We start from the raw sequence: 24345 nt of genomic DNA on the forward strand, positions 1-24345 counted from the left end.
TCAGGAAGGAAGCACAAAACTCCCGAGGTCAGCCACGACATCCCCCTGGGAATGCACAAGTGCATCTTTCCATCCCACAGCAGCCCTGAATGGAGAGGGAACTGGGAACTGCCCCAAGCAAGGGCATGGGAAAGATCCCTTGGTTTGTGGCCACCAGGCCACTCCTCAGCCCCATCGCAGTCCCTGAGACTCCCCTAGTCCTGTACAACCCATCCCTGTATCCCTGTATCCCTGTATCCCTGTATCCCTGTATCCCTGTATCCCTCTGCTCTCCGGATTTCTGAGTTGTCTCTTCTCCCATGGCTCTCAGGTGACTCCCTTCTCATGAGGGACAAACTGAAGATCACCAAATTATTCCTATTTTTCCGTTGGATAATGCCTTTCAATCCAACCCATGAATTAATTCCTTTCCCACAAGTTCAGCAGTAGACACAGGGTGATGTTCCTGGAAAACATCTAATTTCAACTGGTTTCTGCTTTAAAATTGGAGTATGAAATTGGACACAGGCTCACATCAGGTGACTTGCAGAAAGGCTGGGGAGCCGCTGGTTTTGGGGGTTGGCACATCACTTGAAGTGGGGTGCCATCATTAATCTGATTAATCCAATGGCACCAGGATGGGAGGGAATGGGGACAGAGCTGCTGTCCCCAAAATGAGGGGCAGAGGGGACAACAAAAGGGACAAACCCCTGCAGGAAGGCAAACTCAGCATCTGATCCTGGCACACTTTTCAGTGAGGTTTTGCCAGGGATTTGGGGATCAGAGGTGGTTTGAATGATAATTACCCATCTTCAGCTGTCACCAGGAGGTGTTTATGTGAAGAATTGTTGTGACCATAATATAGGACTTTCAGCTCTTTTTATTTCATTGATTTAGTGGATTTTCATTCTCTCTTTTATTTTCTGGAAGCACTATAAACCCAAAGTCCTCCAGCATCACCCCTCTCTGCAAAATGCAGATTTATTTTTTTTTAAACAAAGACTAAAGCTGAAGTGCTTACAGTCAGGGAATCACCCCAAATTTGAACACTTGCCAGGTACCATTTCCACCCTTAAGAAGTATCAATCCTTTTTCCAGATGACATTCCAGGACATTGATTTTTTTCTTTTCTTTTCTCCAACATCGCTGCTACTTCAACAAAAGGGGGAAAATGGGTTTTCTCATACAGAGGAGGCAATCCAAGAGGTGGAAAGCTGGACCTACACAAGCAGGGCTTTGAAATTAAAATCTGTCCTTTTCGGATTAACGAGGAGAGTGATAAAACAAGGGAACAAATTTACAGAGGGAGATATCAACCCTCAGCTGGCAGCCGGCCGCAGGGGAGCCCTGCTGCCTGCCCACAGGTTGTGGGGCAGGATGCAAAAATCACCCCCAGCTCACACTCCGTGGGAGGTCAGACTCCACGCTCGCCAGGGTCCCTTCTGGCCCTAAAATCTATGAATCTATTGAGGCTCTGAGGCTTAAAAAGCAGCAGCTGCTCCTACGCAGCACCTAGTTCTCATAAGCATTTGGAATAATGGATCCATATTGTGCCAATGCATACTAATGTTAATATACATTTGCAGCACACAATGTGAAGGCTTTGGAGACACCCAGGTGTCAGATGGAATCAGTGTCACTGCCACACCGTACCAGGACTCTGCCCCAGGTCCCTGTTGGCTTCTCCAGGGGGAAGCTTTCGCTTCTTGGAAATTATTGTGTTTATCCCTTTTGTTTCTGTAGGGGAAAAAAAAAATAAAAATTGTAAAGGAATTGTATCAGGCCCAGGGCAGGATTGGTGTCTGCAGCCAGCCAAAGGCTCTCACGGGGTTTGGGATGGGGGGAAAACAAGGAGAGGAGCTCTACGAGGTGTGCCCAGGGAGTTCAGAGGTGCAGCTTTCTGCTCTCGCTGGGAATCTCCTCTCATGCACCAACGCAAAGAAATTCAGAGCCAGGGCTGGGGCTGCTCCCAGCTCTGTCCCTGCTGAAGTCTGGAGAAGTCGTACAAAGACCTGAGGCTGCCTCTGCCGGGTTTAACCCCCAGCTTTCCAGTGCAGGCTCAGGCTCAGACCCTGCAAAGGGAGAATGGCCTCTGCAGTTGGTGCTTTGGCACTGTGGGGGCACAGGAGGAGCAGGCTCCCCCTCCAGCCCCACTCCCTCCACAGCCACAAACCGTGTGTGGTGTGCAAGTGGAGAGAAACACTCCGGGTGTGGGGTGTCAGGGGAGGGTTTGCAGCCCAGACCTGCCCTGGGTGCTTTGTGGGGATTTAGAGCATGTGTGGAACACCTTCATATCCATATATACACACAGATAAATATATACACACACATCCATGTAGATACACACAGATATATATATATACAGATATATATATATACACACATCCAAATATATACACACAGATTCCTCATCTTCTTATCATCAGCCTGGCCTAAAATCCCTGCCCAGGCTCCCTTGTCCTGCTGATATGAGCCCACACGGGAAGCTGCCCATTTCTTCACGGGAATTCAGGACAGCAGCACAGCACCCAGCAAGCCCTCAACTGTTTGCTCATTATTCCAGTTGTCCAGTCAGTCCCAGTGCTTGGGACAAGGGGATTTTGTCATCACCCAGGCACTGCAAGGGTTAAGGGTGACCCTGCCTTGGGGCTCACCCAGGTTGGACTGATCCTTGGCCATCCCTATCTTCCTTTGTGAGGAGTTACTTCCAATGGAAAAGCTAAACCTATGTCCTTCTCCTGCTATTTTTTTCTCTTGCTATTAAAAAAAAAAAAAAAAAAACAAAAAAAAAAAAAAAACAAAAAAAAAAAAAAAAAAACAAAAAAAACCCCAATTAAACTTAGCAGAAATATTAAAAGAAAAACAAAAAGAAACAAACAGCTTCCCAAATCCCCAGGGACTCTGATCCTCTTTAAACCCTGCACAGCCCCACAGAGTACCCTGCTCCTGGATCTTCTCTCCTGTCTTCCAGACACCCTGGGAAGTCCAAGATATCCAGATATCATTGGGATACCCCCTCAATCAGAGGTGGAGCTGTTTTCGTGTCCTGGTTGTGATTAAGGGAGGTAGGTGTGCATTTCCAGCGAGGACCTGTCAGCAGAAGGGAGCGGGGATGGCAGAGAGGGGAATGCAGGAGAGAGAAAGCAGCGTGGCCCTGTGCCCAGGTGACAGTGGCAGTCCGAGCACACCCAGCACAAGCGCACGTTAGGCAGCTGATGAGGTTAGAGAGGTCCCGTGCAGCCTCCCCATTCCCTGAGGCAATGGAGGAATTATCCCATCGCTGCCCAACACCAGGCGCTCCTGCCCCGGCTTCTCACCCGGGCTGTGAAAGCGATGTTGGAGCGATCCAGGCCGAACTCTCAGCCCCATTCCCGGTCCCAGGACAACCCCAGAAAGGGCTCTCTCCTCTGACCCGCACAGAGAGCGTAAAACCTCATCCCCTGACAGAAAAAGATGGGGCTGAGGGATGGTTCAGCTCCCCCGGAGCCTGGGTACGTCAGAGAAGGCAGGGCCACGGAGAGGGGTGTTGCAGGGGGAATGTGCGTGTGCAGGGGCTGGTTTTGTGTGTAGCGTGGCACAGGGATGTGCTTCCGAGGATTTGGGAGCGGGGGTGTGAGCAGGGGCCGTGCACACGCGTGGACACGCGTGAAGGAATGCGGGGAATGTGCGGGGCGGGCGGCGAGCGCAGGGAAGGGAGATGCGGGAGAGGACGAGGCAGACAAAGAGCTCTGCGGGCGGGCAGGGGGACACTTGGGGACACCCCAAACCCTTCTCCGGGGGGGTCCCGGCAGCCCTGGTGGGGACAGCCCGCAGGCGGCCCCTGCTCGCTGTCCGGGGGTGCTTTGGGTGTGTGAGTGTGTAAGGACAGGAGCGTTTGCACAAGCGTCGCCTCTCCGTGACACTCGGGGTTCGCCGCTTCGTTTTCCCCATGGGGCTCCCCCCTCGGAGCGGGCTCCCCGGCTTTTTGGGGGTCGTTTTTAATATCAGCCGATGTAAAGCGAAAAAAACCCCGCTCTGAGATCCCGCCTGTGCCCGCAGGCAGAGGGGTCCTGGGCAGCGCAGCCCCCTCCCCTCGGGATGCAGGACTGGGGGGCACTGAGGGGGCACAGAGGGTGTCTGATAATTTTATCGTCCTGTTGGTAAAATTTCCAGTCTTTCTGGCCGAGCCGGCTTTCTGTGGGAGAAGGGAAACGGGAAGTGAAAGAAAAGCAGAGAGGGACAGAGAGAACGGAAGGGAATGTGTGGGGTACGTATGAAAACGAAAAATAGAGCAGCAGAGGTTGTGGGGAGAGAGAGAAAGGGAGAAAGACTCGAGAGAGGAAAAGAGAAAGAATTGAGGGAGGGAAAAGAAAAGGATACAAAAAAGAAAATTAGGGAAAACGGGCGGAAAAAAAAATGGAGAGAAACAAAAAAAATTAAATGACGAAAGCATAGGAAAAAATATGAGAGAAATAAGTCGGAAAAAGAGAAAAAAACCAACAAAAAATAAATACAAGAGAAAAACGGGGAAAGGCAGTGAAAAGCAGAGAAATATAGAAAATCAGGGGGGGGGAAAGGAAGAAAACAAAACGGGAAACGAAAAAAAAAAAAAAGAAAAAATAAAAAATACAGGAAGATCGAAGTGGAGGGGACGAAGGCGATGGAGAATAGGGCAGGGTGGCAGGGGCAGCCGTGCCCGGTGCTCGCAGGACGAGGCGGGGCCGCGCTGTTCAGCACCCTGGAGAGCTCCGGGGCTCCGGAGGGACAGCGGGGACACCGAGGGGGACACGGCGGGGCCGGGATGGGCTCGGGGCCGCCATCCCAGCAGGGTTCCTGCACCCCGGGGCTCAGCCCTGCCGAAGGCATCGCTGGCAGATCCGTCCTGGCTGCTTCCACTCGGGACGTGGAAGGGAAGGAGCGGCGTTCCTGCTCCACTTTCCCCCTGAAAACCTGAAAACCGCCCCCTCGCCCTCCCGTGAGCTCCCCGCCCTCTCTTGCCGTCCCCTTGGCTCTGCGTGGCTTCGGGGCGTGCTCAGCCCCCCCCGTGTGTCCCTCCGTGTCCCCCCGTGTCCCCCCGCGGTGCCCGCTGGCAGCGAGCTCTGAGCGCTGCGCTCCCCTCACCCCGCCCGCAGGTGCGGGCCGAGCGCTCCCCCCTCCCTAATTCCCAAACAAACCCCAGGGAGGGAGGAGCACCCGGAGGGGCGCACCCCGACAACTTTGGGGGTCCCGTGTGCAGGTGAGACCCCTGCTCAGCCACGACCCCCGACGGGAGCAGCTCGCCGAGCTCCTTTCTCTTCCCCTCCCCGCCTGGCCACCAGCCCCACAGCCCCAGCGCCAGCCCCGTGTGCCCCCCGTGTGCCCCCCGAGCCCCCCCGCTCCGGGGGCTTCTGCCCCGCCAGGGCGGGCTCCCCACGCACCGGCTCGCTCCGTCCCGCCGCTGCCATGCGGAGCTCCGCGGTTGCCGCCGGCTTTTCTCATGCAGATTCCCTCTTTCACACCTCCCAAACAAAAGCAAACGGGGGCATCGCCTCGCCGTGTCAACACACACGCTCATTAGCGGGGAGGCGGCGGGGGGAGCGGGTGGGAACGGCTCGAGCAGCCCCTCCGGGGGGGCGGTCGCATCGACGGGAGGCTGCAGCGGGCCGGGGATCACCCGAGGAAATTTGGAGCGAGCTCTTTGCCGCATCCCCCTCAAGTCACTAAGTTTGCGAAGGTCTGGGTTTGCCCGTCTCCGGCTCCTTCCTGTCAACACGCGCTGCTGGCAGCCGGGCTTTGCCCACCCGCGGTTCGGCAGCGCGGGGAGCGGCAGCCGCGGGACCCCGAGCCAGGGTCGGCTTAGCCCCGGGGAACCGTCGGGGAGCTGGGAATGAGGGTTCGGGATCGTGCTGGAGCCAGGAAGGGCTGAGGGTGCAATTAAAGCTTCGCCAATTACCGCAACCAGCGGGAGAAAAAAAAAAAAAAAAGGACTGTTTAAAATGGCTGTGGAGAAGGTGGGGGTGCCTGTGGAAAGGTTGAGGGGAGCAGGGAGAAGCGGCCCCTCGTTCGGAGCTGGCTGCCCCCAGACCCGGCAGCGGCAGCCCCGGCCGGGATCGCGCAGGGTCTCGGGGCGCTCCGGGGACCGCACCGACGGCTCTCCGAGCTCCGCGACTGCCGGCGGCACCCGCTTCTCTGCCCCTGCTCGAGATTTTTTTGTCTTCACTTCGGTTTGGGATTTATTTTACTTTTTCTTTTTTTCTTTTTTTTTTTCTTTTTTTTTTTTTTTTTTTTTTTTTTTCTGGTGGTGTGGTTTTGTTTCGCTTTTTTTCCCGTTAAACCGCCTCAACAGAGCCCGGTCCCGCGGCCGCTCCGCCTCTCCCGGGGCTTCTCCCTGCCGCCGGCATCGCCGCTCGTTTTGTGCCTTTTCTTCCACCGAAACCCCGTGCCGGAGCTCGGAGGGAAGGCAACAAAAATTCGTTAAAATGAAGTAAAAGGGGTAAAAAGCCGAATTAAAAATCCCCCGGTTGTTCGTTTGTATTTGGGCTGCGGTGCGACTGAAGCGCTTGGTTTGTTTGTTTTCTTTTTCTTTTTCACACCCCCTGGCGATTCCAGCAACACCCGTGGGGAGCGAAGAGCTGGGGCATCCCCTCTCCCCCCGGCACCTTCCTCGGGCCCCTTTTGCGGGATGAGGAGGAGGAGAAGGAGCCGTGGGTGGGGGCCCGGCTGGCGGCGCGGGGGCTGCGTGGGGCTTTGTGCGGGGCGGGGGGCCCGCATTGTTCCCCGGCGCTGTGCGCGCTCGCACTCACACTCACACTCACTTCGTGTCCCCCCCCGCCCCAATAATACGGAAATTTCCATGTCCCAGCTGCCTTCCCCTTTTAACCTTGGTATTAATTTAGGACGGATCTTTTTAAACAGCCCTATAATGCATTCAGACGCTGCTGGAGGTTTATCTTTTTTTTCCTTTTTTTTAATCTTTTTTTTTTTTTTTTTTTTTTTTTTTTTTTGTACCGTGGGTTATATTTACACCCAAAACAAAATAATTACACTTTTGTTGGCGAGAGAAAGCTGGTGATTAGACTGTGGCTCTTTGCAGCAAACCCTTTCTCAGTGGTACACCAGGACAATTTTTCACGGCTGGGTGAAATCAGACGCGGGAGGTAATGAATCCTGTGAGCTATTTAAATTTACAATTTGTAACGCAGTCACTCAGAAACGCCTATGGCCCGGCGAGGAGATGCTTGCTGGGTTTGTTTAATGTTAAAACCTGCCCCGTCCCCCCTCTTACCCGGGGAAAGGAGGGGAGCGCGGGGGGAGCGCGGAGCAGCGCGGAGCCGCCGCCTCCCACCGAGCCCGGGCTCGGCATCCTCGGCCCAGCCCGGCCCCGCTCCGCGCTCCTTCCCCGGCGTGATCACCGCCTACAACCCCAAAAATAGTTGGTAATATCTACAAAGTCGGCGGCGGAGCATCCGAACAGATAGATAATTAATTACAAAACACAGGGGGAATATGCAAACCGCGTATTACAAATTCTACAGGGCTTAACTGATTGGAAACAGATTATTATCTTGTTTGTCTTTTGTCTGTTTCACTTATCCCTCTGCCGTCTGTTGTGTTGTAAGTTGATACACTTTATTCTTGAAAGGGGATTTTTTTTTTTTGCCTTTAATAATATAGTAAATTCCATCAACATCTTGTATAAGTGACGCTGCTTCTCCACGCATTACCCTGTTAAAACACAAAAGGTTTATTAGTTACATATAGGCGGTCTTATGGGCCCTGAATTACCATCTGTTACCATAGGGGAATGTGGCTGGGGGGAGTTTCTTGGGGCTCGGGGTGGTTTTTCCCCTCCTCCCTTTCCTCTTGAATTTATTTATTCCTTGACTTTCAAACGAAAAAGGAGCCTAGGGCGGCGGCGGGGAGCAGGGGACAGGCTGGGGTCCCCAGCTGGGGTCCCGGCTGGGTGGGGGGTGGCCGGGAGGGACCCACGGGGGTGTGCGGGGCCGCGGGAGAGCAGAGCGAGTGCGTGGGCACAAACAGCAGCGCGGGTGCCGCTCCCGCAGCCAGCACAGACTATCCGTGCGGCCCAGATTATCCATGGGTTTATCCATAGGGCGCGGGGGTCCCTCGGGGGACAGCCCTGAGGTGGCTCCGGCCCCGCGTGGAGCCGGTGCCGTGCGAGCGCGCATCCCTCACCCGGGACACGCGGATCTGCAGCCGCTCCAGATCCCGCCTTTCCTCCGCCGTGCGGGGAGCGGGGCCTGCCCGCTGCTCCCGCTGCGCTGGATCCTGCCCCGAAATCCGCGGAGGCTGCGCTGGGAGCGGTCCCCGCACATCCCCGCACATCCCCGCGGCTCCCAAATTCCTCTGGAATCCAGGGGATCCCGCAAACTCGGGCAGAGCCGGGCGGGAGCGCGGCCGCGATCGGCCGTGGGTCCGCTCCCTGCTCCTTCTCCTTCCCGTGCCTTCGCCTATTTCTCCCCTTTTTAACTCGCTGCAGTTTTCGTTTCCTTTCTTCTCTCTTCCCTGTTTTGTTGGGGTTTTTTTCCTTCTGTCTTTGTTTTCTTTTCTTCCTCCTCCTCTTCCTTGCCCCCTCGCTCTGGCGCTTTTCCTTCGCTCTTCCCTCTTGGTTTCCATTCTTTTCTATTCTCGCCGTTCTTTTTGTCTTTTTATTTCTTCCCTCCGTTTATTTTTCATTTTCCCTTCTTTTTCCTTCATTTTTTCCCCCATCTTCTTCCTTGCTTTCTTTATTTCTGTGTAATTTTTTCTTTCGTTCATTTATTTCTTCTTTCTTTGCTTCTTTGCCTTTCTTATTTTTTCTTCATTTTTGTGTTTTTCGTCTCTTCTTATTTATTTCCTTTTTCGTTTCCGTTAATTTATTTTTCCTCTCTCTCTCTTCCTCTCCCTTTCTCTATATCTTTTTTCCTGCATACATTTTCTTCTTTTCCTCCTGCGTTTTTTCATTTTTTATTTCCCCTTTCCTTCTCTTTTATTTTTCCTCCCTCAATCTCTTCTGTCTGTGTATTTTCTTATTTCGATTCTCCCTCTTTCCACAGACATCCCTACACACAAAACCTGCTCCACTTCCCACCGATGCCCTCATGCCGTGGCAGATTTGTTGAGATTTTGAGGTGGGTTTTTTGGGGCGATTTTTTGTTCATTTTTTGCCGCTATCAGGAGCATTTCCCAGCACCAGGATGCTCCACAGCTACGGGTTATTTTGGCGAGGGAAAATTAAATAAAAAAAAAAAAAGTGTATTTTTAGTATAAAAATTCAGGGATTTTGGCTTAAGGAAACGATGGGGGAATGGGAAGGAAGGTTCGGCCTTCACCTGCCCCGCCGCTTTCCTCCTCCCCGGCACGGCCGGGCTGCCTCATCCCCTCCCGAAATCCCCAGAAAACACAGGGACCCTGCAGCAGCCCCCGGCCCCAGGCTGGATCTTCCTCCCCAAAACCCTCCCTGACCCCAGGCCGGGGCCGGTCCCTCCCGCGGGGTCTCAGCTCCGCCGCACCTGGAATTAAAGAGAAAACTCAGAGTGGGGAGGGGGAGCGGCCGCCGCCCCCCGGGACCCCCGGGCCCGCTGCCCCCGCCGGGAGGGAAGGGCCGAGGGGGCGGCGGGCCCGGGGGACAAAGGCCGGGGGGTTCGGGGGGGCCGCATACCTCCGGGGGAACTTTTCATCCCGCTCCGCTGCGGGAAGGAGCCCCCGGCCTCCTCCCCATCCCCACCAACCCCTCCCCCCTCCCAAATACATCCCCCCTCTTCTTTATCCCACTTGTTGCTCTTCCAGACAAAAGCACCTCTTCCCCTTGTGCAGAACAGATATAAACCCCCAAAAACCAGGTGATGCTCTCGCCCAGAGCAACTCGGGCCCCCCCAACTCCTCCCCGAGTATCCCTTGAAAAGAAATATATGCCAATTAAAATAAAAAATTAAAGGAATAACGGTGGGCCAGCGGCTTTTTCGGCCGTGCCCCCCCGGCCCCCCAGCCAGGTGCGTACTCACTTCGCGGCCCAGGTACAAGCCACCCTCAACAATAGAGGCGCGTTGTTTTTTTCCCTCTGTGCCAAGCACAAGGCTGGAGCCAATTTAGATATGCTATAAATTAAGAGGTTGCCATGGTTACCGCCCTCCCATTGGCCGCATCCCGGCTGACGCGGCGCTCGGCGTCACCAAATCTGAATAAGGATGCGCGAATTACTAAGGCGGGGGACAAAGCTGGCGATGGGGACAGCATGAGAGTGGCGGCGCGGCGGCGGCGGAGCACAGCGAGGCACCGGGGCTGCCGGCTGCAGGGGGGGGTTCATGCACCCCTCCCGCCGCGCCCGCTGCCGCAGAGCCCGCCAGCAGCGCGGCCGCCGCTCCGCCGGCTCCCGGGCCGCTCCGCACGGCCATTGCGGGGGGTGCTTACTATTATTGTTGTTATTATTTCTCGGGGGTGGTTCGGATTATTTTGGGGGGGGGCATCGTTTTTTCCCTCCCGTCGTCGAGGCTCCGGAGAGAAGAGGGGGAAGAACTTGACAGCAGCCCCGCTGCCCTCCCCTGAATTTTTGGTTATTCCGTCTTCTATATTTTGTTAGTTTTTATTTTATTTCGTTCGGTTTCATTTTCTTTGGCGTTTTTTATTTTTATTTTAATTTTATTCTCCTTTATTTTATTCCTTTTTAATTTATTTGATTTCTTTCCATTTGATTTTATTATTTTTTTTCCTGCCTTCTTTTCTTCTTCTTCTTTTTTTTTTTCCTATTTTATTTTATTTTTGCATTCTTTTCCCTGCTTTTTTTTTGTTTCTTTGTTTGTTTGTCTTGGGATAGTAGTGGGGTTTTTTTGTTTGTTTGTTTTGATTTCGGGGGGTTTTTTATCCTTTTTTTTTTGCCGCCGCCGTGTGCCGGCGCGGGGCTGGCTTCTCCTTCTGAGCGTCTCCATCCCCCGGCGGAGGTTATGATGGTGCATTGTGCGGGCTGCGAGAGGCCGATTTTGGACCGCTTCCTACTGAACGTCTTGGACAGGGCATGGCACATCAAATGCGTCCAGTGCTGCGAGTGCAAGTGCAACCTGACCGAGAAATGCTTCTCCAGGGAAGGGAAACTCTACTGCAAAAATGACTTTTTCAGGTGAGTCCTCACCCCCACCGCAGCGGGGAGCGGAGGCTGCGGAGCTCCTCACCGTGCCCGGCCTCGCTGGGGAGTCCCCCGGAGCTTTGGGGAGCTTAGGGGGGTCCCCTCCCGTCGCTCCCTGCACCGCCCGTGCCCAACGGGAGCAGCCCCCGGCCCGGAGAGGCCGGGGGAGACTCCGCGGGGATCCTGAGGTGGATCAGGCGAGGCTGTGCCCCCTCCCCATCTCCCCACGACCTTCCCCCGCCAGCCCCGGGCCCCGCTCCGCCGCTGCCACCGCCCGCCCCGTCGGGTCAGGCCTCGGTGGCCATCGGGGACCCTCTGTGTGCCCCGCTCCGGGCCCGGCCTGGCGCCCCCGGTTCCCTTCCCGGGACCGCAGGCCCGGGTTAAAATCAGTATCCAAAACCTCCCCCCCGCCCCCGCACCTTAAACGCCCCTAATGACCGCGATAAGGTGCCGGGAGGAAATTAGGGGCCGGCGTGGCAAAGGGGGGGCCGTGACTTATGACTCCTAATGCTCGCACTACATCAACGTCAGGGCAGCAGCCAGGGAGGCACGAGTTGTGCCGCGGCCAGAGGAGAAAAAGGGGGGACCCTGCGTGGGCACCCCGGGGCCTGGCAGCCCCTGGGGACCTCGGGGACCCGGAGCGACAGTCCCTGCTCCCTGCTCTGGGGGCAGGTTTTTTGTTTCTGTAGGGGGTGGTTTTTTGTTTGTTTTGAGGGTTGAGTGGTTTGGTTTTATTTTTGTTTGTTTCTGGTTTTTTTTTTCTTGTATCATTTTCTTTTTTGTTTGTTCTGTTGGTTTGGGGGGGGGGTTGTTGGAATTTTTTGGTGTTATTTTCTTTTGCTGTGGGTTTTATGTTTTGTTCTTCTTGTTGCTTTTTTTTTGGTGGGGATTTGGGTTCTGTTTTGTGGGGTTTGTGGCAGGTTTTGGTCGTTTGGTTTTGTTTATTTTTCTTTTTCTTTTTTTTTTTTTTTTCTCTTGGGAGATCGTTCCCACCTGATTCGGATTCCCTGAATTTTTTTAATTTTTTTTTTTTAACATCCTGGGGAAAAAAGCCAAAAACACACCTAATCCCAGACCTGCTCTGAGAAGGAAAGGAAACCTGGAGATTTACAAAGCACTCTTCCCGACCTGGAAAAATTCCCCCTCGGGACAGCGGGACGGGCTGGGGACCGGATGCCGGGCTTGGGGCCATGGGACGCTTTGGGGAGCGCAGTCCCCTCCTCTGCCGCTCGTTGTTCTGGTCCCCGCACCCGCCGCTCCCTTTTTCCGTCTCTCTGGCCGTGATCGGCCCCGTTTTCCCCGCGGGATTTTCAGGCCGGAGCTGCGCGCTCCCCTCCCGGGAGGTTGGAATGAAATCCTGCCCCGCTCTCCCCTCCCGCGCTTCCCTTCTGGGGCCAAATCCGGGCGAGGATGCTCGTGTGTGTCCCCCGCGGGTGGGGACATCCCCAAACTCGCGCTTTGCCCGCAGCCCAGCGCCAGGGCTGCGCGGGGATGAAGGCTCTCCTCATCCTCGCCCCGAAGGTGCGGTTCTCCTGTTCCCTCGAATCTTCCCGTCGGGAGGTGCTGGAGAATCAGGGCTCCCGCGGTGGGATTTGAGGAGGGGATCGGTACAGCACACACACACAGCCCATCTTTGCCGGGGCTCCAGCTCTTGCTTTTCTCCCCCTTCCCAGGAGGTTTGGTACCAAATGCGCCGGCTGCTCCCAAGGGATCTCTCCCAGTGACCTCGTCCGGAAAGCCCGGAATAAAGTCTTTCACCTGAACTGTTTCACCTGCATGGTCTGCAACAAGCAGCTCTCCACGGGCGAGGAACTCTATATCATCGACGAAAACAAATTTGTTTGCAAAGAGGATTATTTGAACTCTCCCAGTTTGAAGGAAGGCAGCCTCAACTCAGGTACGAGCGGCTCAGCCCGCCCACCGCTCCGTCCCCGCCGTGGGTTCCTCCCGGCGGCGCCTCCCGGCCGGGCAGCAGGTTTGGATTTTTTTGGGGATGAGGGGCTGCACCCCCCAGCCAGCCCGACCCCCCCGGGAATCCCTGCCAGCGGCTCCGGCAGGAGCGGGCAGCGCCGAGAGCGCCGGGCACAAGCCCCGAGCTGCCGCTACCTCCCGGTGGAGGCACCTCCCGGCCGGGCAGGAGGTTTGGATTTGTGGGGCGAGGGGCTGCAGCCCGCAGCCAGTTGATCCGTCGGGGGAGGGAGTGATTTGGGGTGAAAGGTTTCGAACGGGGTGGAAGCCTACGGACACGCGTGGGATGAGCTCCCCGCTCCAGCCTCGGCTCCTGCCTCACACACGGCCCCTCCGGCAGCGGGGATGCGGGGCGGGGGGAGCCAGGATCCCCCCAAGGCTGGCTCGGGAGCCCCTCACTCCCCAGAGCCCCCCCTGCGAGTGTGCCCGGTCCCCCCGCGCCGTGGGCCTGATCCTTCGCCTCCTTTCACCCAGAGGCAAAGCTCCCATTTGACTTCCTTGGAAGCTGTCTCTGCGTCAGGAGAGCAGGGCCAGGCCCCCTCCTGCTGTCCCAGCCATGCCGGGCGCCCCTGCTCACCCCCTTCCGTGGGCTCTCTCTCCGTCCAGCACCCGGGGCCGGATCCTGCCACGCCAGTCAGTGGGGCCGCTGCTGTGAGCGAGGCGAGTAGAGCTTGGCCTTGGGGGGGTGCTGGCTGCAGGGTCCCCGGGGGGAACACGGTGGCTGGGGGCGGGGGGTGAGCCAGGCTCGAGGCAGTGACCGGGGACTCCCCAAACCCCGACAGGGACCGGTTGCATTTTTCCCAGTGGCGCACCCCGCTTCCCGGCACGGGGGGTAGAGGGGGAGCGTGGGGGGCAGCGGTGGGGATCACCCCCTCCCCAGCTCCCCCCCCCGTCGTCGGCACCACACGGTGCACAGGGCTGGAGCGGGCGGCGCTTGCCCGGAGCTCCGCGTGGTGTTGGGGGTGATGCTTTAGGGGAACCAGCGGGGCAGAGGCCGTCTGCACCCCTTGCTGCTCTCCAGCACCCCCCAACCCCTCTCCTGGAAAGCAGGCGGGCCGGGTGGGCCGGGGAGGACACAGGAGAGGGGGGTCAATCTCGCCCCTAAGTCATCCACCCCCCCTTTCCTCTCTGGGTCTCCTTTACAGTGTCCTCATGTACAGACAGGAGTTTGTCCCCGGATCTCCAGGACCCCATGCAGGACGACACCAAGGAAACGGACAACTCGACCTCCTCGGACAAGGAGACCACCAACAACGAGAACGAGGAGCAGAACTCGGGCACCAAGCGGAGGGGGCCCCGCACCACCATTAAAGCCAAGCAGCTGGAGACCCTCAAAGCTGCCTTCGCCGCCACCCCCAAACCCACTCGCCACATCCGGGAGCAGCTGGCCCAGGAGACCGGCCTCAACATGAGAGTCATCCAGGTAGGACAGCCGCAGCCCACCGGCAGGGAGGAGAAGGGGTCCCGGTAGGAGCCCGGGCAGTTCAGGGCTGTGAGAGTCCCCCCAGGGTGCCGGGAAGGGTTTGGGACACAGAGCTTGGTCCCTCAAAGGAACGGGAACGGGCGAACCCCATTTGTCCCCTGCCAGCGTCACCTCAGGCCCTGCCCTGCAGCCACGCCACGCTCTCGTGGGTGAGCGGGGATCCCGCAGCCCACGGGAAGGGATAAAAACCATTCCCAAAACGTGAGGCAGCCTGGTTTTGCGCGGGGCCGAGCGGGATCCCCGGCGTGGCCGGAGATGGATGCTCCAGCCTTGCGGAAGCGAGGAGCATCCATCGCGCTCTGCAGGCAGCCGGCACTTCCTCACCGCACTGCCCCGAGAAGAAAATCCCTGCGGAAATTGAGGGATTAATGGGCTTTAATAGAGGCATTAATAGGGGAGGACTCTGTGGCTTTGCCGGTAGCGGAGCTGTGATTCCCGGCTCCTGGCAGAGGGGAGCACAAGTCCCGCAGGAGAGTGCTGTGCTCGTCCCCCTGAGCCGCCCCATCCCTGGGGGAGTGACACAATTATCCAGACGCCCCACCAGGCTGCTGAGGCGTGCGGTTCGGAAGAGGCAATGCCCGTGGAGAGGCGTCTCCCCTTTCCCTTTTATTCCCATCCTCACCGCCGCCTGTTCTGATTCCCTGCCTGCTGCCCCAGGTGCTCATCCCCTGCTCCCCGCTTTCTGCCTACTTCTGCCGTGATCCAGAGTCCTATCCCCTTTTTCCCTCCCATTTTTCCTCCCTTCTTTCCCCTATCCATAGGGGAAATTTCCTCCTCCTGCATTTTCCAGCTGCAGGGACAGAGAGGCTGAGGATGTGCATGAGGGGATGCTGCTGGGAGAAGGAGGGGTAGGATTTTAAATAACCCAGTTATTTGTGGGTTGCGGTATCCCCACGTACTTTCTGAGGTAGCAGCAGCAGGAAGGGGGGTCGGTATTGTTAAAAAGAAATACCCAGATATTGGAAAACCCGCGTGGGTGCGATATTTCCCCCGCAAACTGAGGGCTGGCATGTCGCTGACCCAGAGGGGTCATTGCTCGCCCATCCGCGGTGGGCCCTGACACCAGCCCGGCCACAGGTGTGGTTCCAGAACCGTCGGTCGAAGGAGCGGCGGATGAAGCAGCTGAGCGCGCTGGGCGCCCGCCGGCACGCGTTCTTCCGCAGCCCCCGCAGGATGCGGCCCCTCGGCGGCCGCCTCGACGAGTCCGAGATGCTCGGCTCCACGCCCTACACGTACTACGGAGGTGAGGGCCGGCCCGCGGGGTCCCTGCCCTGTCCCCCCCTCTTCTCCTTTGTTCCGTTCTCCGCGGGTTTCCCCCTTTCCCCCCGCCCATGCACACACGCGTGCCCGCAGCCAGCTCCACGCACCCCCACGCCCCCCCCCCCCCGGCATTGCGGGGCCCCTCTCCCGCGAACAAAGCCCCAGCTGCGGGGCTTTTGTCCCCCTTTCAGGCCGCATTTGTTCCAATTACCTCCCGGGCCCGCAGCATATGGAAGGTCAGGGCGGCCCGGCCGCCCCCCGCTGCCCCGACGGGACGGGATGGGCGCAGCGGGGCGGCCCCGCGCCTCCCCTGTCCCCCAGCTCCCCGCAGAGCCCCCCCAAAAACTGCGTTTCCAAAGCCTCCCTCCCATCTGATCAGGGGCTTTCCAGGCACCCCTTGTTGCCCTGCAGTTAGTTTCTAGATCGCTTCCAAGACGCTTAAACACATATGTATGTAATTTCACGTTATATATATATATATATATAAAATATATTTTTTCCTATTATATATAATTCCCCCAATGTACATATATGTTTTCCCAATATATATATTTTTCCCGTTCGATATTTCTTTTTGCCTGTTCTTTATATATCTATCTTTTCCCCATTTCCTTTATAGATACATATATAAAAATAGATGCATGTTTTTTTTTTCCCCCCATTAATCAAGCACTAAACTGAGCCCATTTTCCCGTCCCACTCACCTCTCCCAGCCCGGATTCCTCGCCCTCTCTCACTTCAGGCTGGGCAAAGAGAGCGTGATGGGCAGTGCAGCTCTTAGGACGGGCTCATTTCTCTCAGGTCGGGCTCAAATCCCACCCACCCTTTGAGCCCCCTTTGGGAGCCAGCAGAGCGTTTTGGAGGGGACAGCACAGGGCTGGGTTCAGCGAGATTTCGGGAGGTTTTTAGCCTCAGGAGACCAGATCCATTTTTTTCCTCCCCCTCCCCACAGATTACCAAGGTGACTACTACGGGCCGGGAGGCAACTATGACTTTTTCCCCCACGGGCCGCCCTCCCAAGCCCAGTCCCCGGCCGACTCCAGCTACCTTCAGAACTCAGGACCCGGCTCCACACCCCTGGGACCCTTGGAGCCCCCCCTAAGCGGACACCACTCCTCAGAAAACCAAAGGTACACGGATATGATCTCGCACCCCGACACCCCCAGCCCCGAGCCGGGGATGACCGGCTCTCTGCACCCCATTCCGGGGGAGGTTTTCAGCGGGGGGCCGAGCCCGCCCTTCTCCATGTCCAGCAATAGCGGCTACAGCGGCGCTCTGTCGCACCCCAACCCGGAGCTCAGCGAGGCTGCGGTCTGGTAGGCCCGGCCTGGGCACGCGTGTGTGTGTGTGTGCAGGGGGAAACAAACCCCCCCTGGTCCCCCCCAGCCCACGCGTGTCCCCCCTCGCCCCACAGCAGGGCGGACCGGACCGAGCCCCCCCTCTAGCCCGATGCCAAAACGCATCCCGGCATCCGCCCGTCCTCCCCATCCCCGCACGCCCCGGGATCCTGGGGCCGCCCCGCTACCTCCCCCCTCCCGGCACCTTCCCCCCACGATTTTTGGGGGCAATGAAAGGTGCCCAGCCCTGCAGACCCCGCCGGCGTCGGGACCATCGCCTCTCGGACCAAAGCTGAACTCGCCTGGACACAGGTCCCACCGCCCCGGCGCCACCGGGGGAGGGGGGCTGCGGCAGGGCTCGCCCCTGCTAATTAGCATCCTTTTTAATTAATCTCCTACCACAGGAATGGGGGCGGGGGGGGATGGGGAATAGCAGGAATAACCCCCCCGCGGCCCCTCCCTGCCCTCGTTTTTATTGTTCCCGTTTTACCCCCGAGGAGAAGGTGGGTTCGGAGCCGGATTTTGGCGGTGGGGAGGAGGGGGCTGTGCGGGGGCCAGGCCGGGACTGCCCCAGTGACCGGCTGGGATTGGGCTCCCACGTGGTGGAGCAGACGCCAGAAAGAGGCAGAAACAGGAAAAACACAACAACAACAAAATAAAACACCAAACAAACAATAAACCCCAGAACTAAACCGACCCAAACACAACAGCAGAAATTTCACCCGAGCCTCGACGCCGAGTCCCACCCCAACGATTCCCAGAGGCTCCGCCAATTTAAGGATGTATTATAGTTTTTGCTTCTAGTTTCTTTATTTTGTATAAAGGAGAAACAAATAAAGTATGTTTTTGTGTTTACTGATTATTTATTGTACTTTAGTCATCGGAGGCTCCGAATTTTTCTATTTTGAAGGCAGGGAGGGGATGGCACCGGGGAGGGGGGTGAGAGCATAGAGAGAGGGGGGGGAATAAAAGGAAGGAGAATGGAAAAGGAAAGAAAAAAAGTTGTTTTCTGAAAGCGTCGTGGGTTTCCTGTCCCCGCTGCCTCTTGCGGAGGCTGTTAGTGTGAATGGCTCTTGTTGTTCAATGTGAATAAAAAACCTTTTAGTTACCTACTGTTCGGTCACCTGGTCCCTTTCATTTTATTTTATTTTAATTTGTTTTAACACAAGCCCGTGAGAAATGCTGGCAGGGCTGTCCCCCAGCCCTGCGTGGGGTCTGGGCGAGCAGCTCCCAGCGCTCCCCTGGGTGAGAGATGTGCACCTGCACAAGGTGATGCTGCTGCATCCCCCCCGGTACCCCAGCGCTCCCCATTTCCCCCCAACCCCAAGGCTCTCTGGCACTGGGAAGGGGCACATTACCCAGCCCAGCCCTTTCCCCCTCAGCAGACAGCACAATGCACAATTTCTTTCTCCTGGGGGGCACCCAAGACCCTCCCAGAGCAGCCCAGGGGCACTTGCAGCCCCGCTGGCAGAGCAGCCCCAAGGGGCAGCTTTGGAGGGACACCCCAAGTGGGGGTTCAGCAATGCCATCAGAAGCTTTAATCCCATTTTCCCTGGGCATACTGGTGGTAGGAAGGGGGGGTCTCCTCCCCAGCACCCCAGCTCGCTCCCCTTCTCTCTCCTGCTTTCTATCCCTTGAGATACAAAAATAAAAGGTCCCAGGCAGGCTGCAGCTCTGAACTAATATTTAAAATGCAAAATCATGGCAGAGTTTTTTGCCCCCCCTCCATCTCCCCCGCTCCTTGTCTTGCAGTAAAACGATATAAACAGAATAAATTACCTTCCCTTGCTGGCTTACGAGAGTCCCTCTCTCCTGACCTGAATTTTAAGTCCTGGCTCGGTTGTAGCACGGAGCACCGATGATTTATGGAAAGCCAGCCACTTCTCTGCATATTTTCTCTGTTCAGCCAAGTGGTGGAATTTATCCTTCCTGTACCATTACTGGCACTAATAACGGGGTGGCCAACGAGCCAGGCCGAGCCCCGAGGGAGCTCTGAGCCAGGAGCTGGGGCCAGCACAGACACTGGTGTCCCCTCAGCCCCCCAAGAAAAACACCTCCTCCCCTTTTCACAAATGGGGAAACTGAGGCAGGAGCACAGCTGGCTGGCCCCCTGGGCTCCAGCACTTCCAGGTTGTCGGCGTTAGCAGGTAATGGGGATTTTTTTATTTGGACAGGGCCATGTGCTGGTAAATAACCCACTCGCAGCATCATTTTGGGGAGTATGAAATGGTCAATCATTGGGTGAACACTGGTTGCTGCTATTGCTATTATTATTGTTGTTGTTGTTATTATAGTAATTCAAAATGCAAAGGCATAGAGCTGAGGGCTGTTTTTAGGCTGCTGGGACACCCCGTCTCTGAGACCTGGACAGAAGAGGCTGCAGGAGGGACTGGGATGATGCTCCAAGGTGCCACGTCCCAGGCTGGAGGCTCGCAGGAGGATGGGACTCAGCAGGAACAGCCAGCAAAGCAGGGATGATCCCAAGGAATAATCCCCTGGCCCAGAGGAGCTCTGCAGCTCCGAGCTGGGTGCAGGAGCCAAACCCAGGGTCCCCATCACCCCAGAGGTCCCGGGAAGGCAGCAGCACTCAGGATTCCTGCCTGTCTCCGGCTGCAGAGTGAGCACAGGCCACCAGCTGGGGCCATGCCATCCCACAGGGGTGTCCCCGGCCACCCTGCACCTCACAGCCCTGCCAGGGACATCCAAAAACCCAATGCCCCTGGCTGGCACCCAAAGGCCAAGTGCCCCCTCATGAAGACAAGGAGGGGAAAAGCTCCCTGTTAGGGCTCTTGGGGGAGTCACCCCAAACCCCACAGTCACTCCCATGTCACCACCAGCAATGACCCTTCTGTGGGACCGTGCTGAGGAATCACCACCGTGAGCTCCTGACTTCCCTGACCCGACCCCGAGCAGAATCGCGGAAATAAATTCCTTTTTAAAATCTGTTGGGCAAACACAAACGCTATTCGTTGTCTTTTTTCTTTTCCTGACCTTCTTGCCTGTTTTGGTTTTTTTTTCGGAAGGGGAAGGTCTGCAGAAGGTGGAAAGTAATCAGGTTTTGGACCTGGGATAAAAAATAGCTGGAGTAGGTTGGGCTGACTCTTTATAATTAATAGTGTGCCTCGTAATAGGATTCTCCAGCCTTCGGTGCTCCCTGGAAACACCTTTTTACATAAGATATTGCTCACGATGGAGTGGCAGAGTTTTGATTTATGGGGGTTTGGCCTCCACGAAGCACCTGGGGAGGTGTCCTGGCCGGTGGGAGGTATCGGGCAAGGGGCTGAGGGCAGGGGGTTGGCAGCCAGGTCGGGAAAGGGCTTTGTGGGGAGATGTGGGTGAGCTGGCCCTTCTGCTCCAAAAGGGAGGAGGATGAGAGAGGTTTGGGGACAGCAAAACACTCCTCTCCCTGCCCAACATCGCAGCGCACAGGGCTCAGCAGGGGAACCAGGTGGGGCTGGAGAGCAGCAGCAGGAGCAAAACCCCGCATTCACCCGGAATGGGAGGAAGGAGAGGGGAGAAATGTTGGGAGGATACAAAAAAAAAACCCCAGGAGGCGCCACAGCAAAGGGCTGAAAGCAAACACAGCACTACATAGTGGAAATGTGGGAGAGCAGGAAAGCCTGGGGGAAAGGGAGAATAGGAAAAGGGAAATAGGGAAATAGAAAAGGAAAATAGGGAAAAAGGGAACTTAGGGGGTCTGGGGTGGGGTATATCCCCTCCACATGTTAGAGCACCTCCGAGCCTGCAGGTGTTAAACCCGGCCGGGGATCCCCGTGGATAAATCACCGTAACAAGAGCGTTGTTCTCGTCTGGCCACAGCCGATGTGGCAGGAACGGGAGAAGATTGTATTAATTAATAATCATTACAATAATAACGCATAAAGACAGTAGCAAAGTAATTAGTCAGAGAGGGAGCGTTTGCTAATGGAGGCGGGGAGCTGCAGCCCAAACAGCCCGGGGAGGAGCAGGGGGAGGGAAGAGGAGGGGGAAGGGTTGTAGGGATGTCCCAGGGGAAAAGTGGGATGTGCGCACCCCAGTCCCTCCCTCAGCACGGGCAGCGCATCCTGGCTCCATCCCTACCTGCAGCGTCACCCCCGTGCCTCAGTTTCCCCATCCCTGCAAGGGCGCTTTGTGCTGGAAAAGGCTACGTGAGGCTTTATTTTGGTTATTTCGGAAGGCAAACAAGCAGAGTGTGCCAGCCGGGCTGTGTCACATGCCCGGTGTCACTCCATGCCCAGCTGGCTCTTCAGGGCCCGCAGCTGGGCCGTGTGGATGTTGCTGCCTCCGCACACCACGAGCACCACGGGCTCCAGCGGGCTCGGCAGCCGCCCCTCCTGCTGCAGCCGCTGCAGCCGCCCCGAGTACAGCACGGCCAGGGGCGCCCCGCACGCCGGCTCCACCAGCATCCGCTCGTCATCTGCGGGGACCGGAGCAGGGGGACATCGGGGCCACCCCCAGAGTGAGAGCTGGCCCAGCACCCTGTTCCCAGCGACCGCCAAGGTGTCCCCGTCACCCCCGCTCACCCAGGAACTGCTCCACAGCCCGCACAGCCTCCGTGTCCTCCACCACCTGCGAGATCACCTGGCACTCCCGGGCACACTCCAGCGCCCGCGCCGTCACCGTCTTGGCTCCCAGGCATGTGGCCACGCTGGGACAGGAGGGGACAAGGCGGTCAAGGCGAGGACACCGCAGCGAGCCCTGCCAGCTCGCTGCACGCGTGGCTGCTCACCTGGTGATGTCGGGCAGGGTGACGAGCCGGCCGGCTTTGAGCGCCTCGTGGAAGCTGTGGGCACCCAGGGTCTCGGCGGCGATGACGGGGACATCCTGCCAGCCCACCTGGTGCAAGCCGGCCACCACACCGGCCAGCAGCCCCCCGCCACCCACTGCCACCACGATGGCGCCTGGTTTGGCCTCCAGAGAGTCCTTCAGCTCCCGGACCAGGCTGGCGTGACCCTCCCTGCAGGGTGGGGGGCAGGAGAATGCAGCCTGGGGGCTCCCCAGGGATCCCAGGAGCCGGGAGCCGGGGCAGGAGCTGAGTCCTGGCAGCACTCACCACACCAAAGGGTGGTCGAAGGGGTGGATGTTGATCCATCCCTCTGTCTTAGCCAGCTCCTGGGCTCTCCTGTTGGCATCATCCCACACCTGGGTGGGGCAAAGGAGGGTTCAGCAGGGCTCCACAGAGACCTCACAACCCCGGGATGAGTCCCTTGTCACTGCGGGGCTGGGGGCCACCAGAACGGGCGAGGGTTCCCAGGGTGACCCTGTTGTGATGCTGGGGTGCAGGGGATGCAGGAGGGAGACATTTCGGGATGGGGTTTGCCAAGCACCAAGGAGCAGCTGAGGTCAGGCTCAGCCCCCTCTGGACACCCCAGACCCCACGTTTTGGGGTACCTTGCCATGGATCTCGACTGTGGCCCCCAGTTCCTCCAGTTTGCGCACGGGGGTGGGGCCGCTGCTGCTGGGCACCACCACGGTGATGGGCAGCCCCAGCTTCCGAGCTGCGTACGCTGCTGCCAGACCCGCGTTTCCTCCTGGGGAAAGGGAGGGCTCGGGCAGGGCTCGACCCCCTGCACATCCCCAGATTCCTCAGGAGCGTCCCCCCAGCTCGGGATGGAGTTACCTGAGGAGCACACGAAGTGGTGGCAACCCTTCTTGGCAGCCTGAAAGGCAGGACAGAAAGAGGGGAGGGGATGGCTGTGTCCCCCCAGAGTGCCCCCCATCAGGGCAGGAGCAGCCCCCTGAACACACCACGCCCACACTCACATCCTGGCACAAGTGCCCGATGCCCCGGATCTTGAAGGATCCCGAGGGCTGGGTGTTCTCCAGCTTCATGAAGACCTTGGTGCCCACGGCCTTGGAGAGGGGCAGGCTCTCCAGGACGGGCGTAACGACGTGGAAGGGCTTCTGGCCCCTGACAGGCTGGGCTGCCATGGCCTGACAATGGAATGTCTGCAAGGAGAGGCTGTGGAGTCATCAGCTGCTCCCCACGGGTCCCCCCCCGCAGCCCCGGCGCCCACTCTGGGCTCGGTGCGGAGCACGGGAGGCTCTAGGGAAGGACAGGGCTGTCCCCAGTGTCCCCTCCCATCCCTAGGATGCAGCAGCACCGATGGGCTCTCCCTGGAATATCCCAGGACAGGCCACCCCCTCCTCCATCCTGCGGGTCCCCAGAGCCGCGGTGTCCCCAGGTGCCCCGGGCACGCCCTGTCCTGTAACCCTGTAAGGATGGGAATACCTGGTGTCCCGTGGGGCTCGCTGCCTGTCCTCAGCCACCGCCGAGCCTGCGGGACACAAGAGGCAGAGGTGACGTCCGAGGGGCCGTGCCGGTGTCCCCAGGTCGCCGTGCTCAGTCACGCAGCAGGGCAAGGGGCAGGGGTCGGACGTTGCCCCGGCGGGGCTGTTTGCTCAGCCCTGGGCGGGTTTTACAGCCCGGGGCTGGACCGGAGCCGAAGGCGGCTGGCTGGCCATGGCCGGACACGCTGCCGGGTGACAAACACGTGTGGCCCTGCCAGCCAGATCCCGGCAGCTTTCACATGCCCGGGAGAGGAGATGTGAGAAGAGGAAAGGCAGCTCATAAATTATTTTGGGGGCCCTCAAGAGTTTGCACTGGGTATTATCAGGTCTGGCCAAAAACATGTAACGGCACGTTTTAGGATTTTGTCCCCGAACCCCTGGTGTAGCCAAGCCAGCCCCAAACCCCCAGCCAAGACACTTCTCATTGCCTCCAAATGAGCCATCACACCCCTCTGCTCACCCTGCCAAGCCCCCACCCCATGGCAGCTCTTGAATCCTCTCCAAGCTCCACATCCCAGGGGATCTCAGCCCCTCCAGCTGGAGCAGACCCCTGAGATGAGCTCCCCCCACTCCAGCTGACCATGCCAGGCACCATGGACAAAGATCATCCCTTGGAGAGGGCTGTCCCAAGTGACCCAGCCAGACGCTGGCCCAAAGCCAAGGTCCAGCAGGTCCCAGGCAAGGCAAACAGAGCCCCCTCCTTTCCTCTGGGACCCCTCCTTGTCACCCAGCCCTGGTGACACCCCCAGGGTATGGGTCCTACCTCTGCTCTGAGGGGCTGCTTCTGTCCACAGCACGCAAAGAGGAGGAGGAGGAGGAGGAGGGTGGGATCTGGAGGAAGGCCCAGCCCTGGCCTGCAGCCCCGCAGCCGCAGAAAGTTCCTCTGCTGCTCTGGCCAAGCTGAAGCAGCCTGGAAGCAGAGGGCACAGGGAGTCCCGAGGGGGGGACAC

At 57.8% G+C, this 24345-nt stretch overlaps 3 protein-coding genes and 1 long non-coding RNA gene across 7 annotated transcripts; 1 reads left to right on the plus strand and 3 right to left on the minus strand.

Annotated features, from left to right (window-relative positions):
* Positions 1-841: 841 nt before the first annotated feature.
* Positions 842-5473, minus strand: LOC148221651 (uncharacterized). 2 transcript variants are annotated; one of them, XR_015807669.1, is made up of 2 exons: positions 5376-5473; positions 842-1716 (listed from the first exon to the last, which is right to left on the minus strand). XR_015807669.1 is itself a non-coding variant. In XM_088176056.1 (2 exons), exon 1 carries the CDS (start codon positions 4409-4411, stop codon positions 3476-3478), a length of 936 nt encoding a protein of 311 aa, XP_088032182.1. In that variant the 5' UTR covers positions 4412-4700; the 3' UTR covers positions 842-1716; positions 3297-3475. The 2 variants fall into 2 exon arrangements, 1 of the variants encoding a protein (XP_088032182.1); XM_088176056.1 differs by lacking the exon at positions 5376-5473 and adding an exon at positions 3297-4700.
* A 1966-nt stretch (positions 5474-7439) lies between these two features.
* On the minus strand, positions 7440-10040 carry LOC148221652 (uncharacterized). The gene is made up of 2 exons (XR_015807661.1): positions 8134-10040; positions 7440-7662 (listed from the first exon to the last, which is right to left on the minus strand). It is a non-coding gene; the product is annotated as an uncharacterized LOC148221652 (long non-coding RNA).
* A 258-nt stretch (positions 10041-10298) lies between these two features.
* On the plus strand, positions 10299-17964 carry LHX5 (LIM homeobox 5). 3 transcript variants are annotated; one of them, XM_088175915.1, is made up of 6 exons: positions 10299-11050; positions 12730-12953; positions 13499-13684; positions 14170-14447; positions 15585-15750; positions 16720-17964. In XM_088175915.1, exons 1-6 carry the CDS (start codon positions 10878-10880, stop codon positions 17085-17087), a joined length of 1395 nt encoding a protein of 464 aa, XP_088032041.1. In that variant the 5' UTR covers positions 10299-10877; the 3' UTR covers positions 17088-17964. The 3 variants fall into 3 exon arrangements, with proteins under 3 accessions (XP_088032041.1, XP_088032042.1, XP_014749959.1); XM_088175916.1 differs by having other exon boundaries at positions 10302-11050; positions 13631-13684; XM_014894473.2 differs by lacking the exon at positions 13499-13684 and having other exon boundaries at positions 10303-11050.
* Positions 17965-21232: 3268 nt separating this feature from the next.
* SDSL (serine dehydratase like) lies at positions 21233-24230 on the minus strand. The gene is made up of 9 exons (XM_014894600.2): positions 24159-24230; positions 23337-23382; positions 22868-23053; positions 22725-22764; positions 22496-22635; positions 22158-22246; positions 21834-22061; positions 21628-21752; positions 21233-21521 (listed from the first exon to the last, which is right to left on the minus strand). The coding sequence occupies exons 3-9, from the start codon at positions 23033-23035 to the stop codon at positions 21328-21330; spliced, it is 984 nt and encodes a 327-aa protein (XP_014750086.2). The 5' UTR covers positions 23036-23053; positions 23337-23382; positions 24159-24230; the 3' UTR covers positions 21233-21327.
* Positions 24231-24345: the final 115 nt, after the last annotated feature.

Source organism: Sturnus vulgaris, chromosome 19 (genome assembly GCF_052056855.1).
Source record: "Sturnus vulgaris isolate bStuVul1 chromosome 19, bStuVul1.hap1, whole genome shotgun sequence".
In the NCBI taxonomy this organism is placed as follows: domain Eukaryota; kingdom Metazoa; phylum Chordata; class Aves; order Passeriformes; family Sturnidae; genus Sturnus; species Sturnus vulgaris.

What these genes read in the sequence shown, in the direction of transcription:
- LOC148221651 (XM_088176056.1), bottom strand. Translation starts at nt 4,411, where the DNA reads ATGCTTTCGTCATTTAATTTTTTTTGTTTCTCTCCATTTTTTTTTCCG.
- LHX5 (XM_088175915.1), top strand. Translation starts at nt 10,878, where the DNA reads ATGATGGTGCATTGTGCGGGCTGCGAGAGGCCGATTTTGGACCGCTTC. An exon ending in TGCAAAAATGACTTTTTCAG is followed by an intron (nt 11,051 to 12,729) that starts GTGAGTCCTCAC and finishes CCCCCTTCCCAG; the next exon opens with GAGGTTTGGTACCAAATGCG. An exon ending in GGGCCGCTGCTGTGAGCGAG is followed by an intron (nt 13,685 to 14,169) that starts GCGAGTAGAGCT and finishes TCTCCTTTACAG; the next exon opens with TGTCCTCATGTACAGACAGG.
- SDSL (XM_014894600.2), bottom strand. Translation starts at nt 23,035, where the DNA reads ATGGCAGCCCAGCCTGTCAGGGGCCAGAAGCCCTTCCACGTCGTTACG. An exon ending in TCGGGCACTTGTGCCAGGAT is followed by an intron (nt 22,765 to 22,867) that starts GTGAGTGTGGGC and finishes CCTGCCTTTCAG; the next exon opens with GCTGCCAAGAAGGGTTGCCA. An exon ending in ACCCTGCCCGACATCACCAG is followed by an intron (nt 21,753 to 21,833) that starts GTGAGCAGCCAC and finishes CTCCTGTCCCAG; the next exon opens with CGTGGCCACATGCCTGGGAG.